This window comes from Sorex fumeus, unplaced genomic scaffold (assembly GCF_029834395.1).
Source record: "Sorex fumeus unplaced genomic scaffold, SorFum_2.1 ptg000122l, whole genome shotgun sequence".
Classification (NCBI taxonomy): domain Eukaryota; kingdom Metazoa; phylum Chordata; class Mammalia; order Eulipotyphla; family Soricidae; genus Sorex; species Sorex fumeus.
The window spans coordinates 57,115,642-57,135,866 of NW_026606179.1; the positions used below are offsets into that span (position 1 = coordinate 57,115,642).

General features: G+C 46.5%; 1 protein-coding gene across 2 annotated transcripts in view; it reads right to left on the reverse strand.

Moving 5' to 3' along the window:
• The window catches only part of ADAMTS18 (ADAM metallopeptidase with thrombospondin type 1 motif 18), a 140,613-nt gene that overhangs the window by 40,458 nt on the left and 79,930 nt on the right, over window positions 1–20,225 (reverse strand). The window contains exons 11-13 of one of the 2 annotated variants that reach the window (XM_056136301.1): window positions 15,434–15,529; window positions 10,673–10,821; window positions 2,314–2,486 (exon numbers count right to left, since the gene is read on the reverse strand). In XM_056136301.1, coding sequence (XP_055992276.1) covers window positions 2,314–2,486; window positions 10,673–10,821; window positions 15,434–15,529 — 418 coding nt within the window. The remainder of the gene's footprint in view (window positions 1–2,313; window positions 2,487–10,672; window positions 10,822–15,433; window positions 15,530–20,225) is intronic. The other variant, XM_056136302.1, reaches the window with a different exon arrangement.

Here is a 20,225-nt window from a genome sequence, read left to right on the forward strand (position 1 = left end):
CTCAAAGCCTCTTTTGCAGACCACAACACCCAAAAGGAGAGAGAGAACACAGGGGATTGCCCTGCCACAGAGGCAGGGTGGGATGGGAGGGATGGGTGTGGGAGGGATATTATCCATGGTGGTGGAATATGGGCACTGGTGGAGGGATGGGTATTTGATCATTGTATAATCTAAACCCAAGCACAAATAATTGTAAATCTACAACTGTACCTCATGGTGTGTCACTAAAAATAAAAAAAAAAAAAAAAAAGAGAACACAGTGCATAATTTGAACCGTTCTTTCTTGCATTCCTTCTCGCTGTTACAAATGCATGCCAAGCACTTGTTCACAGATGCAGGAGAGACAAGCAGGCTTGAGCCGTAGGCAAAGTCTTCAACTTTTGGGAATAGAAATTCTTGTTGGGAGAAGGGGGATCAAGCACCGGCTGATGATGGAAAGTCATGTGCTGCAACCATCACTGAAGCATAAATCAGGGCCGGGGGTGCCAGGTGTGGACCCGATGGAGGCCCAAGCTCACAAAGAGGCACAGTGAATTCTAGGAGGAGGATAGGGCCAGAAAGTCCTCAGTCCAGACGCCACCTGCTCCTGGAGCAATGTCTATATTGAACCCTTCTTCTTAGATTTTTTTTCCCGTTCTTGAGCTATATCTAGCAGTGCTCGGGGCTTCTCAACCTTGTCTCTGCACTCAGGGATCACTACTGGCAGGCTTGGAGGAAAATAGGGGATGCCAGAGACCAAACCCAGGTCTGCAGTGTGCAAGGTAAGCGCCCTACCTGCTATCCTATCACTCTGCCCCCTAGACTCTGAAATTTTTGAGGGGGCCTTCCGAGCACTGCTCAGGAGAGTTACCAGGGCTGTGGCGGTGCCCCGGGGAGGCTCTTGGGTGCCTCCCAGGCTGTTTCTGGTGGTGCTCATAGGACCATGAGGTGCAGGGACCGAACTGGGGTTGGCTGTATGCAAGGCACGTGCATTAACCCCTGAATCTCTAGGGCCCTCATTTTTTAGGTTTCTAGAAGGCGAACTGCAGAGTTCCTTCTCCACACCAAACATCTATAGATGCCCCACGATTTGCACCCGAGACACAGACTTCAGAATGGTCCAGTGTTCCCTGGTGCTTCAGGGGAGTTCCAGCACAAGAACAGCCTCCAACTCCTGTAGCTGGAGTCATCGAGCTGCAGCTTCCAGGACAGGTTCTTTGCGCACTCACGCCCTGTGGTCACCCTTGGGCTGGGCCCGGGGTCATTCTGAGCTTAGCCACAGGCACCATGCCCAACCTTAGACCCTGGCACATGACACCAGATTGCCATCTGAACTTCCCGCTCCACACATGTGCCCGTGGAATCACATCCTTTTCCAGGGAGGCAAGGAGGAGATTTCTGCCCAAAGACAATAGGTTTGAAGGGTAGGAAAACCACCAGAGCAGGGACTGCTTTTACAAAGCTTACAAACTATGTAATAAAAACAAAGGTGCTACTTAGCAAAAAACAGCACTGTACCACTGTAGCATTGTTCTCCTGTTATTCATCGATTTGCTCAAGCGGGCACTAGTAAAGTGTCCATTGTGAGACTTGTTGTTACTATTTTTGGCATATCGAATACATCGCAGGTAGCTTGCCAGGCTTTGCCGTGCAGGCGGGATACTCTCAGTAGCTTGCCAAGCTCTCTGAGAGGGACAGAGGAATCGAACCCACGTTGGCCACATGCAAGGCAAAAGCCTTACTTTCTGTGCTGTCTCTCCAGCCCTAATTAATTTTTTAAAATACAAGCCATCTCTCTAAAGCTATAGTAAGTCAAGTTTTAGAGTTATTAACTGTGTGTGTGTGTGTGTGTGTGTGTGTGTGTGTGTGTGTGTAATGTGAGCATGGATGTATGTACACTCTACAGTCTTGCCATCACCGTGACTGTCTGTCAGTTGCCAAATGGGGTGTCTCTAAGAGGCATATACGGTTTCATGAGTTTCTGGTCTGGACAATTCATACCCATTTCAATTAACATCCCCGGGAGACTTAATTGCTGAAATGTCAAAGGTAAGTTTAGAAACCTAAGTACATTCCAAACACATGAATCTCGGGCTTACAGATGTGGGCTTATAGGCAAGGGGGTGTCTTGTGTGTGTGGGGGGGGGGGGGAGTGTGGAAAAATAAACAAATCCTCTGGAAATGAATGAAAAAAAAAAGGAGGGGGCATTTGGCAGGGTGTGGGGAAATGCTAAAAAAGCAAAAAAGTAAATGCTAAAAATCTCTGGCCCACACAGCCCTCCCGTCTCTTGCCCATACCAACATACTTGTGTGATCTGCAGCCTTTCCTCTTACCTTCCACCTTGGTGTACGGTTTCCACTTGTAGAACCACCCCCGGAAAGGTTTACTGTTATATTCTGCACACTGCTGGGCTCGGAAATCCAGGCTATTTCCATGGCAAGGGTCCGTGTTACACAGCTGGTAGAGACGGTTCAGACCGGGACAGAACCTGCCGCCATACTGAGGTCTAAAGACAAAAACAACAGCGTGTGAGTCACCCCGACCACATAAGCGGGAGTCCTGGAAGGGGTAATCTGGATGAGCATGGCCATGGGCCTTGAATTTAAAACTCGCCACTGAGGTCAATGACGAGAATGGGATGTGTGGCACTCAATACCGCCTCCTTCTTCTATCCATGGTCAAAGTCATCCTGTTGGATGCATTTCTTTTTCGCAGAGTTCGACATAGCGTCAACATCATTCACCACATGACCTCATGGTGATTCCTTGCACAGCTCTTTATTTCGGGCTGGCATTACACATCAAACTGATTTACCATCTCTGATCTGATTTTGACCTCCTGGCCATTTTTGTAAGTCGTGATGAAGGCACTATTTTAACGGATTTATCATTTGGGTTACAAAAACATAGGACTTCAGGGGTTCAGTCTCAAACCTCCATGTGTGGACTCACTCCCAAATGTCCACCAGGAACGATCCCTGAGCACAGAGCCAGAAGTAAGTCCTGAGCACTGCCAGGTGTGGTCCCAAACCCAACCCTTTGAAAAAAAAAAAAGGCAAACTCTAAGAAGAGTTTTAGCTCATTCCTCCTATCACTGCTTTGCTCCTCTACCATCCTCCGTAGCCACCATGGTTTTCACTGAGTGTCAGCATTAGTTTGGGTTTTTCTTTTCACTTCATTTGCTTTAGTGATAGATATTTACATTTCATATATGAGTGCAACCAACTAATAATGCTTTTTCACTTCCTTATTTCACTCAGCATATCCCTCCCAAGTTGCATGCAGTTTTATCTCTAAATGCAGAATTTCATCTTTTTTTTTTTGGTCAGGTCACTGCTACTTCATCCAGTAATTTGTTGTGGGCATCTAGGCGGATTCCAAGACCCGTTTCTGGGAAAGAATGAAGCACATACGCCTGATACCCATTCTCTCACATGCCAAGATGTCTAAAAATACCCCCAAAATGTTCCAATAAATGTAGATGCATGACACACACACAAACACCCCCACCCCCTCACAGGCTAGTGTCAAAGTTCTTCATGCATACACTCAACTGAGTCTCCAGGTTATTTTTATTTTCCTTTTTGGAATAGTCTTGTCATCTTTTTGGCCATGCATGGGAAGCCCACCCTTTGCTGCTCTGGTCAGCGCACCAGGAGAAGGTGCTTGTAGACCCATCTCTGTTGTCTGGCTCTGTCAGATATTGAGCTGACAGTCTGATTCTCCTCAGAGCCGACATGTCTTATGCTGATGTAGTCACTCCTCTGAGGAAAAACATTCTCTTTTCTTTATTCACATAATCACTTTTCTGCTGTGCAGGTGGCTGTCTCCTTGCTGGTCCAGCCCAATGGTCAATAAATGGATTTCCAGAGGGACTCCCATTAGAACATGAGTAATTATAATTGAATGGTAAGCTATTTGGGGAGTTGGATGGGCAGATGGCAAAACTCAGAAAGCAAGGCAAAAAGGAAGACAAACCACATGAAAAAGATTGATCACATCTTTTTTAAAGTTTACTTTTTCTTAAAAAATAAGATTTTATTGAGGTATAATATCAGTTTTGCATGCACAGAATTATGGTCTAGAATCCGTGTACACTCTGTGTACCTTGCATCCTGACTACCACTAGCACAAGTAATTTTCATCCAAGTCCACCACACAACTGCCCCCTCTTACCTGTTTCACCCACCCTTGGTGCCCCCCCCCCCCCCCCCCGCTTGCTGGTCGCCTCCAATCTGTGGCTAGGATAGCTAGCAGTTTGTTCTCCTTGCTTTGTTGCCTTTATTCGTGTGTTGCTTCTTCATATAAAGCAACAAGTGGTGAAATCATATGGTTTTCTTTTCGGGTTTTGGGGGTCTTTTCCCCTTTGACCCAGTGGACAACCTCTATCCATTCTGGTGGCTACCAAAGGTGAGAATCCATTTTGTTTGTTACGAAAGAGTTGGAGTCCATCGTGTATGGTAATCACACCTTACTTATCCATTCACCTGCCAGCAGCCACTCAGGTTCTTTGCATGACTCACCAGTCACCGATGGTGCTACAGGAACAAAGGTGCCTATCTTCCCAAAGCCACGCTTCATGTTCTTGGAATACAAGATCTGGAACGGCTGGGTCCTCGGACATTTCTAATCTTCATCCAGCTGGGAATTTCACGCTTCCCTCCTTAGTGGCTACTAATTTACCTTCCTACCTTCCCACTCACTCTAAAAGGGGGCTCTTTCCTCTTCATCCTCCTCCTATTTGCTGCTTCTTGACTTTTTGATAAGAGCCAGGCCAACACCATCATGTCCCAGCCAGCTTCCTCCAGGCACAAAGTAAGTGCTTCTTTTCATTCTAAAGCTCTTTCTCCAAAGGCTCAATTTCCACGATGGATCATCTCCTACAAAAAGCCTGATACAAACCCAGAACATGGAGGGGGAAAAAAAAAAGGCGACACTTCCATAAATTCATGTGATTAAAATTCCTTGTCTCTTTAAGAAGCCCAAGAATGCCATAAAACAGCTCTGGATTTGTTTCAGCATACTTTATCAAAGCCTCCTCTAGCTGCATGCTAACATGGATTCAACAGAAACAGGAAGTGTGCCGCTGCCAGCACAAGATTTTTATGCTATTTCAACACATTCTGGAGCAACTACTTAAACATTCAGCAGGCTTTGTGCTGGACCGAATCCCCGGGGCTTTCTTCAATCATTTTGTAAAAAGCATTTAGGAAAACTGAAAAGTGACATGAGAGCTTTACTTCCTGATCATCTTTACAAGGCACGTTGGAGCTTTCGATGTAGAACTTTCTGCTGGAGACTTTACAAAGAGCGCTCCTGTGGATGACTCAACTGCAGGCAAGAGAAAGGCCACGTGTGTGTCTTTTCCACTCAAGAGACAGTAACCAGGAACACCCCATCCAAACTCACAGTCATCCCGGACTCAAAAAGCATGTGAGGTGAAGATCACGTGTTTAGAAAGAGACAGAGTCAAAGGTCAACCTTCCTCTCTCCCCAGTCTGACACTGACTCTTGAGGTCAGGGAGAAGACAAAGTTCCTGAAGTGGTTTGATGTCAGCTCTGAGATGAAACAGAGTTGGGGGGCAGCCTCAAAGAGCTGGGGAATACATGTGTAGGAGCCCTGGGCTCAAGCCCTGCTCTGCATGTCCCTCCCTACAGCATGGCTGAGAGACCCCTGAGCATCACTGGGGGTGGCCCCTATTCAGAAAACAAACATGGAGCCAGTCTGGATATTAGGATTATCTACTTTTTCCCACATCTTATATCAAGACAACATTTTCTAACCTCCTAATCTGTCCGATGAGGACAATGGAGGTCATGTTGGTAAAGAATTTAGGGCAGAGTCAGAAAAAATACATTTTAAAAATTTTTTCAGAGAGGGTGTTCAGGGATCATTCCTGGTGGTACTTGGGGACCATACACGATGCTGGGGATCTAACAGGGGTTGGTTATATACAAGGCAAGTGCTTTAACCCCTGCACTATCCCCTGCTAGAACAAATCAATTTATATAATCTAATGTGGGGATATCACTTTTAATGATACTAATAAAAATTTCAATTTTTCCATTTCCATCATCCTCATGTAGAGGATAATTTTCTGGAGTTTTAAACATGAATGTTAGGATAAATTGATAGAAAATTCTAACATGACATCTTGTCCCTTGGGGCAATAATGTTTTTAGGATTTAAAACGAAATATAAACAGAAACGAGGCTCAAGATACTACCTTACAATAATATTATATATTTAAAATAATTAGACTGAAAAATACCCATATTCGCTTTGGCACAATTTATCAAGTCCTTACTACAAATCATTATGACGTGGCTGGTGAATGATTATAATCATGTGGGAAATTCTGGTTAAATATTTTATGTACACACATATTTGTATATATAAATATTACATATAAATTATAAACATTCCTGAACCTGCTCACAGACTTTCTCAGTAAAAGTGATACAGGGAAAGACCCGGAAATCAGGTTTTTTTTTTTTCTAAACAGATTAACTGGGCATTCTGATGATCAGCTGATCCTAGAAGTTACTGTTGGAAAGTGGACTGGAGATAAATTCTAATGAGAATTCTGGAGCTATCTGGTGGACTCACATTGCAGGAGAGTTCGCAGAAGGCTCAGCAGGCTAATTCTCCCCATCTGAATGGTCAGGGAATTTTCCTAATAGCATCTATGGGAATCTCGCCTGTCTCACTGCTGACCATATCAGGAAGAGTGAGGACACCGAGAAACAAGGTTGCCAGGTTGCCGGAGCCAGTCTTAGGGGGAATCCCTAACTTCCCTTACCCCACCATCACAGGGGTCGACCCTCTGCTCTCTGACTACCTGTTACTGCAGACCCTCTGCCCTCTGGCAACCTGTTTATAAAAGACCAACTGGGAGCACCTGCCTGGCAATGCTGGAGGTTTCCGACGAGTGAAGCCTTGGTAGGAGTTTAGAGAGGGACAGTTATGATGTTGATGCAGATGCAGGAACGAGTAGGTTTACGTGCTGTTCAGATAACTCCAGGAATCAACCAAGAATAATTCAATTTTTAGAAAACAAACTATGTTCTGGGAAAACCATCATTATGTGGAATGAAAAATTCACAGTGCTTTTCACATAAGCAAAAGAGAGAGAGAGAGAAAGAAAAGTTCAAGTGAGTCATGTGAGCAGACCACATGTTTAAACCAAAGAAATCAGTAACTGAAATAGAGACAAAACAGTTTTACTACAACAAAGTGAAATAAGAACAGGGAACAACTAATTCAATTGTCTGGGGATGGTCGATCACTTACTTATTATTTCTTCTCTGTGACTTCATGCATAATTAAAATAAACACTTTTCTGATTAGTTTTAATCTTGCTTAAAATGATAAAAACTGCACCAAGTGGAACTACTTTGGTGATTACTTTTATTGGGCATCTCTAAAATTACAATCTGCAATTTCCATGAACAATGCTCTATTCTAATGAGAGTTCTCAATCCCGCAGATATGAGAGAGGCTTGAGTATAAATCTCAGGGGCCTCACTCACGCGCTTTACCAGCAGAGTTATTAAATTAGGTAATCTATTTCTTTCTTGGGAAAACATTGAGATTGTAAAATGTTGTGAAGTATGAAAACCAGAGCCATGAAATATGCTGCAAAAATGAAAACTAATATAATGATTTTAACAATTCCACCCAAGACACGGGCTGTATTCAAAGCACGAGGAGTGTGGTTTTAATAGCCTGGTATGAACTGTAAATGCATCATCAACCTTCTATGAGGACACAGTGACTGGGCCAGATTCCTGTCCCCTGCAGACCTTTTGTGGCAGAATTTGGAGACTTTTCTTAGGTCCTTACAACTCGGACAAGTGGGAAGGGCACATCGGATTGGCACGTAGCTGGAACAGGGCAGGGACGCTGCTCTACTTCCTGCCATGGGCAGCACAAGCCCCCACAATAAAAATTTTTCAGCCTCAAATGTCAAATGCTGCAGTTGAGAAACCCTGGATTAGCTGAGACATCCCAAAAAGATGTCAAACAAACCTGAGTGTCTTCCTGCCCTCCTTCATATTTCGGGGACAAATTGGCTTTTTTTTTAATGCCCTTTTGCTCTGCTTTCATTATTTATTTGAATTCTCCATTTACCAAACATTTATGTAATGCCTCCAATGGTGCCAGGCACTTTTCCCAAAAAGCACTTTACAGAGAGGAACTGACTCCGAGTCTGGGGGTACGAATACCATCCTGCATTGAGCCCAAGAGAAACAGAGGGCAGGGCAGAATCACCATCCAGAGGGAGAAGCCAAGAGGCCCAGGCAAGTTCCCGGACTCAATATTCAGGTTCTTCACCTCCACGGCAGACCAACAAGGCAAGGGTGGAAACCTCAATCCATGACTTCCCCGGGTCCCCTCACAAGGCTTTCACTCCGCATTCTGCTGAGCCCAACTGCAACAGGAAGTTCTCTCTTTACTGTGTTGAGGACTGCTCCCATGGTAGCCTGGGTTCCTGGTGGGTTCAGGACAAACATGAAGCAAGCTGCGTGGACTCCACAACCTTCTGTGGATGCTCCCAAGTGTGTCACTCCATTCATAGACGTGATGAACGAGGGGAGGAAACAATCCCCACCTCCAGATATCTGGGAGGTGGGGATTGTTTCCTCCCAGTGTTCATAAACCCAAGTTCAAGGTTTACAAGCAACCATACCTCAAAGTTCTACAGGTGATCACTGACAGTTCAGAGATTTTGAGTTGGGGCATTGAGTTTGCAAAAGCTGGGCTCTGTCTATATCACCATCAACTGTCTATATCAACTAAGTGATGCACAGGAAGTAAAGAACTTACCTTGCATGGGGGAGGCCCTGGATTTGAACCCAAACACCACACATACACACACACCCCATCCCCACATATGTAAGAAATGCACATATCATTGTGTGGCAATTATAGATCCTCAAAGTTACAGAAACCTCCTTCATTCCCACAGAGTATGGGCCATCCTCCAGAATGACCAGGTCCCATGTATTCCCAGGAATGCTCGAGCCAATTTCAATTTGTAGATGGTTTGTTTTTATCCTTGCAGTGGATGAGATTAATTTTTTTTTTCTTTTTTTGCTTTTTGGGTCACACCTGGAGATGCACAGGAGTTAGTCCTGGTTCATACACTCAGGAATTACTCCTGGCAGTGCTCAGGGGACCATATGGGATGCTGGGAATCGAACCTAGGTCAGCTGTGTGAAAGGCAAATGCCCTACCCGCTGTGCTATTGCTCCAGCCCCGAGATTAAAAGTAAAGTAAAGTAAAGGCCCTCCCGTTGATCATCGATTTGCTTGAGCGGGCCCAGTAACGTCTCCATTGGAGACTTTGTTGTTACTGTGTCTGGCATATCGAATACTCTCGGTAGCTTGCCGGGCTCTCCTAGAGGGGCGGAGGAATCGAACTCGGGTCGGCCATGTTGGCTGCGTGCAAGGCAGACGCCCTACCCGCTGGAAGTTCATCAGTGGGGCTACATGCGGAGTGCATCTCGTCACTCTTTCCCATGTCCCTTGGGAAGGTCTGAAACTAGGGCCATCAGCGGCTCTAACAGGGCCCTCCCCGAGCTCGGGGAGGTGAGTTCCGAGAGAATGGGCCCTGGCGAGGACAGACTGGGCAGGAGATGCTATGGATCTCCTCTCCCCCGCAGAAGGAGTCCTAGCGGATGCCTCCTTAGCCGGAGCTTGGAACAGACTCACGGCCAGCCCCGAGATTAAATTTTTTAAAAAAATATTTTTATTATTTATCTACTATTTAGTGAAGCAAGATAGTTTTTCTTAAATGGAATTTACTTAGAAAGGCATGAGGAAAGGGAGGAAATCCATGTTCAAGAGAGAACACGGGCTTTTCCTGAGTAGACAAAGAAGAAGGAGAGAGATTCAAGGGAGGAACACAGGCTGGAAAGAGCAAGCAAACCAAGAGACATAGACAGATACGTGTTCAACAGAACAGGGGCTTGAGAGCTCATACCTTTACTTTTATTTTTAAAACACAATGTATTGTGGCAGACCAGAGCAATAGTCCAGTGGGTAGAAAGTTTGTCTTGCACACAGCCAACCACTAGGAGTCATTCCTGAGTGCAGAGCCAGGAGTAAACCCTGAGCATCGCCAGGTATGACCAGAAAGATAAAAAAGAAGAAAAAAAAACAAGAAAAGAAAATGGACTGTGGGGATTTTTATGACATCAATATTTCAGGAATTGGATCTGGGACACACACTGGCTTTAGCCTTTCTGGCTTCTCCTGAGGAGTCCAGTGAAGCGGTCAACCCGTGCCATGCCCTTTCCTGTGAGGCCTGAGCCTGTGTCCTTCCTCCAGTTCATCCGCTGGAAGAGCTAACTCACAGACTCGCTACCGAGAGCTGTAGAGAACAGAGTCTCGGGCCTCGGGGGGTGCGGAGGGTGGTCTGGCTACCTGGGAGGTTCAGAGCACCACGCAGGACACGCCTGCAGAACTCAGTGACCACGGTCGCTCAGAGAATGACTCCCCCGCTGTGGCTAGGGCTCCTCCCAGAGCCCACAGTCCTTAGATGCAAACAGTCAGAGCCTGGTGCTTGCTGAGGAGGAACAATTCTGCTTCCCTGAAGAGAACAGAAGCAGAAGCAAAAGACTCCACACCCCAGTCCAACCCCATGGCACCTGGCAGTCAGGCCCGCATCCTTCTGCACGAGGCTTACCTGGGGTTATTGCAGTGTCTCTCTTGATACTGGACACCTCCACCACATGTTCTGGAACATTCTGTCCACTTGGACCAGGCAGACCACTGGCCGTGAATGGGCCTGGGCCCGAGCTCCCCAAACTTCACACACTGGCCTTGCCGGCACCACTGTGGAGAGAAGGTGGGTGTGTTTCCAGTGAGGCCCCCTGGGAGACAGCCCCTGCCTCGGGACAGGAAATACCAGACTGTCTGGGGCATCTTGCTGCCCTCTCAGACTAAGCCACTCCATGTGCCTCCTGAAAGGCTGCTGTCTAAACACGGGGAAATTGGTCATTTGCAGGCTGAGGAGGACTCGCTTCCGCATGACAGCCAGGGGGTTGGCTGAAGACAGCACAGCCTCCTCCCCTGACACCCTGACACTTCCCAGCCGCCCTACTCCCAGGACCTGTGGGACTGTTCGCTTGAGGAGCACGCAGATGGGATCAATGTGTGGGATTCACTCAGCGCCCCCAGCACAACTAATTCTGCCATCAGTTGCTTGCTTGAATGATCAGGGTTGAATCCTTCTGGGGAAACCAACCTCGGTCTCAGCACATGGCACTTCTGACCTCTCGTCTGTGGACAAGGGTCCTGCTTCAGGCCCTTGAATGACTCTAAGTTCTCTGAGGGTCTTTTCAGAAGGAGCTTTGTGTCCTTCTTTTGCAAGAGCTGAGAAGTTGCTGCCCTAATGTGCGCTCCCTTGCCTCCCCTCTGTCATGCATTCCAGGACTTGTTGGTCATCTCTGTCCTTGGGGGTTGCAGGAGCCTCTAGTGCTGGTCTGTGTGTTTGTGTGTGTGTATGTGTGTGAGTGTTTTCTCCCCGTGGTGGTGCTTTTATTATGAGTAAGTTCTGCATGACTTAGCATAACTGCACACTTTCCTAAAAGCCTCTGCAATTAGAGCCAAAGGGTTGGGGTTTGGACAGTGCCAGGTTCTGCTGAGGAGTGGGAGTTCGGTTACAGAATTCTAGGGAGCTTGTTTGACTTTCAAATCTTCACTTTTCCCCCGTGATGCACTTGGCTTCACAGCTGTTTATTGGGAGGTGCTCTGTCTAGGTCAAGATACTGCTGCCTTTCTTCAAATGCTTGCCATGCACTGATGAAGTCTTCTGTTTTTAATTTTTCTTCTCCCTGGTTTAATTGCCACTTTAGCATTTGCACGAAGTCATATAACACTGTTGAGAACCTTTAGGGGGAAAGCAGTCGGTCATTTGAGGATTCTGCCGACCATAGGCAAGAATGGAAATCTTCTCAAGCAGGAATTGCAAGGATTCTCCAGAATGGAGCTCCGTGGAGGAGACAAATGGCCAGCAACACAGCCAAGGACCATGATAACAGCCAGTAAGGACAACAATAGCCAGCAACAATGATAACGGCCAACACCAAGAACAATGGCCAACACTAAGAACAATAGCCAATAACGATAATAGCCAACAGTGACAACAATAGCCAGCAACTACAATAGCCAACAAGTACAACAGCCAACACCAATGACAAAGCCAACAACAGTGGTGACAGCCAATGACGACAACAGCCCACAATTAGAGTAGCAGCAGCAGTAGTAGGAACTGATGATTTAGTTGCTTCTTTGGGCCACAAATGATGCAGGTATGGAAGTACCTCATAGACAGCATCTAATATAATTCTCCCAAAGCACTTAGGAGTTACAGCTGTTTTTCTCCATGGCAAAGTTAACAAGGAACTTACTGAACTGCCTGGTGTCACACAGTTGCTCAAAAGGCTACACAACCAGCTGAACCCAGTTTGAAAGATGGTAACCCAAGCCCTTCACCAGGACGAACACACTCCTCACCCTGGAGGCAGATTACTAACCAATGTATCTTCACTCTAATCCAATTTTGTTCTCAGAAATGTGGTTTTGAGCGTTGTCCCAAGCACTAAATTAGTTTGGCTTTCTTATAGTTCAGTCTTCATTTTAGTAGCGGGGGAAGGGTTGGGTAGGCTGCTGACCTATAGTCCCTTCTAGCATTTTTGATTAGTACAGAAATCAAGACTCCCCAGTATCTCACACACACACAGACACACACGCAGACACACACACAGGTCGATATAAAACTTTCCATGTAAGCTATGTGTATGATTTTCTTCATCGGTCTATGTCTTTTTCTAGCAGTGCTCTCTCTGCAAAGTGCCATGGGCAGAACCCTTTTCCAAGAGACTGTAAGAACCACTCCTTTTTTCTCACACACTAAATCTAGTGGTGAAGTTCATTTTCAAGTCCACACAGGCTCACTGAACATCCATGGTGCAAGGTCCACTGAAAGGTTGGGGCTAGAGAGAGATGAGGAAGGAGACAGCTGGAACACAACACAGAGCCACGTCTTCCCTGGAAGTACTTAGATAGAATACAAGTGAGAGTTGGGTCTGGCCTTGCAAAACGGACAATCTAAGGAATAACCAATGACATCCCCCGGTAAAGGAAGGCACCAAGGTCTGCAATAATCCTAACACAGGAGGAACAATAGTTGGGGTTTAGCAGAATGCCTTCTCTGCAGGTTGATCTAAATAAGGACTTTCCCCCAGCAAATATGTATTACGTGGTGATTTAAAATTAGGCAGGGGGAGTGTCATTAGGGCATTTATTGTCTAACTTTGGGATTGATGTGCCTCATATAATACTAAAGTTTAACCCAGGAGTATGTTCATCTCCACAGAACTAGATCAGAGATGTATTTACGCAGTAAATCCAAGCCCTCAGAAACTTATTATTCATTTTCCTTGTATATTATAGCATCTTTTCTCCCCTGGTCTATCCTCTGATGTTTCATGCTGTGGCTTTCCTGACCAAAAAAGAAAAAAATGCTCATTAACATTCCCATGAAAATTTTCAATAAGAATCCCATGCAGATTTCCTAAGACCAGTTCATCTGATTAAAAAATAGACATGTTACCTGATTTTTAAAGCCTTTATTTATTTATATATTTATTTATGTTTAGCTAAAGAGTTTTAAGTAATCTTTTAATAGATATTGGGAGAAAACGCCTTAACAAATATCAGAAAGTCATCTGACACTTGTTCATGAGTGTGTCTGTTTCTTTGCCCTGAAAGCCCCTCTCTCAGCTCACCTAATTGAAGAACATGAGTTCAGACCTCAGTATTCATTGCAGAACACCTTCTGGCATTTATTCTCAGACTTATCCAACCCCCCTGAGAAATTCTTTCTCACCCATTAGCTCCTTCTTCCTGCACAACTGTATAAAAGAAGAAGGCTCTTTAAAAAGTCCATAGTGGGCAGGGATCAAGGGCACATATTTTGCATGCACCCAAACCCCGTCTGATCCCAGCAAGCACTGCCTCATTCCCTGAGCACCACAGGTGGAACGCTGACGCCCTCAGTACCATCATGGTGGCCCTGGGGGTCCCTGGAACTTCAGGGCCTGAGAAACACCATATACCCCCATCCAGTCACTTAGCCCAGTCGACTGAATATCACCTGGAGTGGCCCCCATTTGTTATTATTATTTTGTTTGGGGGCCACACCTGGCAATCTCAGGAGTTCTCCTGGCTCTGCGCGCAGGAATCACTCCTGGTGATGCTCTGGGGGACACCAGAGATCAAATCTGGGTCATCTGTGTGCAAGATAGGCACCTTTCCCAACTGTATCATCTCTCTGGCCCCATTTTCCATTTTTGCTAAAAAGCATTAGCTGTTGAAGCTGAAGCTCTAGTACACTGGGCAAGGTGCTGGCCTTGCACATGTGGCCCCCAAGGTCTTCAGGAGTGACCCCTGAGCAGAATCCAGAGTAAGCCCTGAGCACTCCAGCTGTGGCCCCAAACAAAGTGAATAAAAACATCAGTGCTGCTTTCTGTGCATGTGCCCCCACGGATTGAGAATTCTTGAAGAGAGGTGACTGAGATTCTTTCCTCTCTGCCTCCTGTCCTGCCCCTCAATCCTCTGTAGCACTGTAGCCCTGTCCTCCTGTTGTTCATCGATTTGCTCGAGCGGGCACCAGTAACGTCTCACAACAAATTGTGAGACTTGTTGTTACTGTTTTTGGCATATCGAATACATCACGGGGAGCTTGCCAGGCTTTGTCGTGCAGGCTAGCTACTCTCAGTAGTTTGCCGGGCTCTTCCGAGAGGGGAGGAGGAATCGAACCCAGAATGGCCGCATGCAAGGCAAACGCCTTACCCGCTATGCTATGGCTCCAGCCCCTCAATCCTCATCCATAATAAATCCTGGAGAAAGTGAATTGCTGTGAAAGGAGCAGTTACTTTAGGATGGGATGGCACTCCCGCAGTGTCAGGCTCAGCCAGGTCCTCCCAGACCCTAGCAGGGGATTCCCTGCCCCATCTCTGCACCTTCCTCTCCAGCATCTGCTGGGAACGGACGAAGAGGGCACAAGTCAATGAGCAAAGACTCTTTCACCCCCATTCTGAAGGCCCATCCCAGAGGCATTTTTCATACTCAATTCACCTCACAACGTGCTAAGCCATCTCCACCGCAACCTCTCAGCTCACTGAAATAGAAATATTTGCTAGATTATTGGAAATAAAAAAAAAGAAAAACACTGACAGGAAGGGAGAAAAAAGAAAAGATTGAAACTGCCAAGCCCCCACGGGTGAGGACTCGTATTGGGTTCACACTGGAGCTGCTCCGTGATGTTGGGGAGCTGCAGGGGGTAGGGACAGTTCTCAGATGACAGATCAGAGCAGTAGGGTTCCACCCCCTCCCCCAGGTCAAGGTCCAAGAACTGAAAACTAACAGGTCCGCAGATTACCATGCTCAAGCCACACACGGTCCCCTCCGCTGCAGGCATAAACTTGGTCTCACACCTGTGGCCCACTCGGTGACACCAAAGTGATTTGCAAATGTCCTGCAAGGAAAGAAGGGGCTGGTAAGGGTGATGACACAATTTGGAGAAAAAAAAAGATTCCCCCCTCCCCATCCCCAAATCCTCAATGCTTAGATAGGCGATATTCTAGTTTTGAGAACCTGATTATCTGGGATGTGGAGGCAAGTTGACAGCAAGCAAGGTAACCTGGGGTGGACCAGAGGGGGCGTCGAGGCAGACAGTCTTTGTGCTGGCTGCACGGTCCTGTGCTCTAGCCATGGCTAAGAGGGAGCATCAGTTAAGGGGCGACTGGGCTGGAAACCAGGACCCACCATAACTGAGGCAGCAGAGTGAGCTCAGTTGGGGAAGCCAGCGAGGCAGATTCAGATCCTTGCCCGAGAACATCAAGACTGCATTTGTGGAGTATAAAATAACATAACATGAGACCGACACTCAAGGACAGTAGATATAAAGGTCGGGAAGATTGCTCCATAGTTGGAAGCCAGCCTCCTGAGTGGGTGAGGAGAGGACAGCTGGAATAGAGAAAGGATTACTAAGAAAATGATGGCTGGAGGAATTGGTCGGGATGGGACATGTGTGCTGAAAGTAGATAAAGGACCAAACATTATAACCTCCCAGTATCTACATTGCAAACCATAATGCCCAAAAGTACAGAGAGATTATGGGGAATACTGTCTTTCATGGAGGCAGGGGGAGGGTGGAGAAGGGGGGGGTATACTGGGGATATTGGTAGTGGGGAATGTGCACTGGTGGAGGGATGAGTGTTTGATCATTGTGTGATTGTAACTCAAACATGAAAGCTTGAAACTATACCTCACGGTGAATCAATAAAATTTTTTTAAAAAATTATGCATGCCCCGAGCACTGGTGACTGAGGTCAACAGTTGCCTTGAGAGGGTTGTTCTCAAGGTCAGGTCGGGCAAAGGCATTAGCCTTATCCCCTGTGAAGTGTCAGGAGTGTCCCGTGAGGCCTGTGTCATCAGTGGCTCCTGGGTTCCATGGGAGCAGGCAGAAAAAAGTGCCCCCATAGAAGACACGGCCTCATCCTTGAACCTCTGGCCCTGGGAGCCTGGAGAGTGGAGGAGAACTGAAACTGTAGACAGAGGGAGGGGGCCAATCAGGGGGTGCTGAAGCCATCTTACATTCTCCAGGTGGGCCCGAGGGGGTTACCAGGGTCCTGGGCTGGGACGGAGGAGGCCAGAAGGGAAGCAGAGAGGACAGAGAGTAGCCTCTTAGGGACTCTCAGGGGCGTGGCTGGTATGGGAGATGAAGGGAAGGGGCCCCGCGGAGGCTTCTAGAAGCAGAAAGTCATGAAAGGGTTTTAGCATGACTCCTTGCAGCACTGTGGCCAATGAATGTGTGTCGCTATTTCACTGAATTTGCGGAAGAGCACATTACCCTTGGCACCATATCAGGGTGGGTCTTAAATAGTAAGTCTTCCCCCCGGGGGTGGGCCACACAGATTCCTGGGAACTGCAAATTCAAGTGAAATGAAGTGAACATAACCAAGTTCTCAGACAACACATCATTTGTTCAATGATGAACAATTAAGCCGGGATGGATTTTTGTTTTTCCCATTGATTTTATCACAAAGGGACAAGAGGACATTATTCCAGGATCAACTGAAATTCCCTGTGTGTAGAGGAGGAGACCAGGCGAGTTGTTGATTCTTTACTGGAAAATTCAGGCCAGCGCAGTGGTCAAGGAACCTGGACTTTGGGATCAAGCCCTTCTGAGGCCTTCTCAAGACTGGAATTTTCCATGAGTAAGTGGTAGAAGTGCTCGACCTCTCCAGGTCTCTGCTGCCTTTTTATAAGGACGGGCACTGACCCAGATTCCTCCTGGCTCAGATCGCTGATGCTGCTCTTCAGAATGACGTCACACGTGGAATGTCAAAGTCATTCCATCTCGTTTGCTGCATTCTACTGACCTGGGAAGATCTGAGAACCGACATGCCAAGACTTGGGGAATAGGATGCTCAGAAAGGACACAAAATGACACTGTGGTCACGGGTTGCAACCCTAAAATTTCAATAACCCAGGCACCCCAGTCCTCCAAGCATTCCTATTAAGGTCGATTTCACAACTAGAAAATACAGCAAGAAGATACTCAAAATAGTGTATACACACACACACACACACACACACACACACACACACACAGAGTTTGCACAGGACTGAGAAAAGAAAATACCAGGAAATCAGAGCTATGTGTAGGGAGTCTGTTGTTGTAGGCCAGAACATTCTCCCCCTCAAGTCCCAAGAGATGCCAGGATATTGAGGACATGGCTGGGGAGTATCCCCCACCCACCCCCAGCCATCCCAGTGTGCACAGTTCCAAATAGCTCAGAAGACACAAAGTTTGCCAGAGAAAATGAACCTCCCCGTGACATTGGCAGAAAACATAACCCAGCATCCCCGAAGGAAGAACCAGGTCTGTTCTAGGTGTGATGTCCCCTAGGTGCCCCCCCGAGTCTGAGGGAGGCCACCACCAGAGAAACAAAGACACTCACAAAAAGAAACAGCAAGTACAGTCATTAATGCTTAGACCAAGGGACGTATCACCCACATCCCTTCCATGGGCAGCAGCTACCAAATGACCCGTGGGCCGGCCAAAGCCCAGGGCAAAGGCACATTCCATGGCCAATGCCAAGCCACAGGGCCAGGGAAAGGGCGGCTGGAGAGGACAGCGAAAATAAAGCAAAACAGCAGAAACCCAGGGATTCCAGAGTGCAAGAAGACAGGCCACAGGAACATGTTATTTCTTTTGTGGTGAAGTACAGAAGTCAAACCTAATTACAGCCAACTCCAGGCGCAGTGACCATCAAAGCTCTCGGAGAAAACTCTTACGAGTCAACAGAAATGAGAGTTTGCACTTTTTTTTTTTTGCCTGTTCTTCCTTCCCACACCCCAGCCCCGCATAGTCAACTGGGTTACTTTCCTTATTAATTTTCAAGACTTAAGTCATTTTTAAGGAATAGTCACAGAGAGACACCACGGCCTCCCAGTGCTGGGTATGGTTTTTCAGCCTAAAGTCTCCATTTGTTCTGTCACCTGTCCCTTGTCAGTGAAGTTCTACTAGACTGGATTCCCATCAGGGCATGGTCAGGGGTTGCTCCTGGTTGTGCTCAGGGGGCCAGCAGTGCCAGGGATCGGGCCCAGGCTTCTAGAACTCACCAGCCCATTGAGCCTTCTCAGTCCTGGAATCATCTTTGACTTCACTTCTTCTCCCAGGAAATCTACCAAATGAGAACACCCCACTCACCCTATTTCAAAATAGATGCAGGCCCATATTCACAGCCAATCTCCACAGGCTCAGATGAGTCTCATCCCTGAATCTGATAAAAAAAAATTCAGGTATGCAGGTTTTGTTACCAAAATCTCCAGGCTTGCATGGACTCAGGAGTAGGAGACTTCTCCTCATCTCCCTGTTCTTCCAGGAGCCTGTCAGTCATGCCCATGAACTGCCTCTGGTGCCATATAAGTTCATTAATGGCCATGATCCAGAGACTCACAAAAAAATCTTGAAAGAGAATCACAAGCTGCAGAGATGCCTTCAGAAGACCCCAAAGTCACCATCCAGTTAAAAATTTAACTCCAGCTGTATCACCCTATTTACAATTTTAGAATTCCTGGAGCTCAACATCTCATACTCTTCATCACTGATGTACCGAGAATAGCACACCACATTTGGTAAAGGTAAAAGGTAAAGGCCCTCCCGTTGATCGTCGATTTGCTCGAGCGGGCCCAGTAACGTCTCCATTGGAGACTTTGTTGTTACTCTGTCTGGCATATCGAATACTCTCAGTAGCTTGCCAGGCTCTCCGAGAGGGGCGGAGGAATCGAACTCGGGTCGGCCATGTTGGCCACTTGTAAGGCGAACGCCCTACCCGCTGTGCTATCGCTGAGCCTGGCAAGCTCCCCGTGACACCACATTTGATGGGCTGTAAAATGAAAGTCAACAGATCTCAATCAAAAAAGAGTATATATGTGTATATATATACATATATGTGTGTGTATGTATACATATATATGTACATACATCTGTATGTATGCATACACACACATACACACACATACACACAGCTCAACCTGTAATAATAACATGTTAGTAATCTCTTGTATAAGGGTTTGGTGGCTCCAGGATGAGATACAACAATCTTCACATGCTTTCTTCTTCTTTTTTTAGTTTTTATTTTTTCTTTTTGGGTCATATCTGGCGATGCACAGGGGTTACTTCTGGCTTTCACTCAGGAATTACTCCTGGCAGTGCTTGGAGGACCATATGGGATACTGGGAATGGAATCAGCCGCGTGCAAGGCAAACACCCTATCCATGTACTATCGCTCCACCCCCCACACACTTTCTTCTAAGGAAACTTCTTTGGATCAGTTTTAGCAAATTATTCATAAAAAGCAATACAAAATATATTATTTAGGGCCAGGCTTTCGGGTCGGAGTGAATATTCAAAATAATGGTGATGGGAAGGTGTAATGGTGGTGGGATTGGTGTTGTAATATCAAATGTAATAAATTATTGTGAACAACTTTATAAAGATAAAATTAAATAAAAGACAAGATAGATGCAGAATCTGAATCATTCTAGCTACTTCCATTGCTACCATGCCATTCTAAGCCATCCCCTGTGTTGATTAGCATCACACCCTCCCTGAAAACTCTTGGTTTCTTCCTTCCTTCTCCCAACCTTACCCAGTTTAT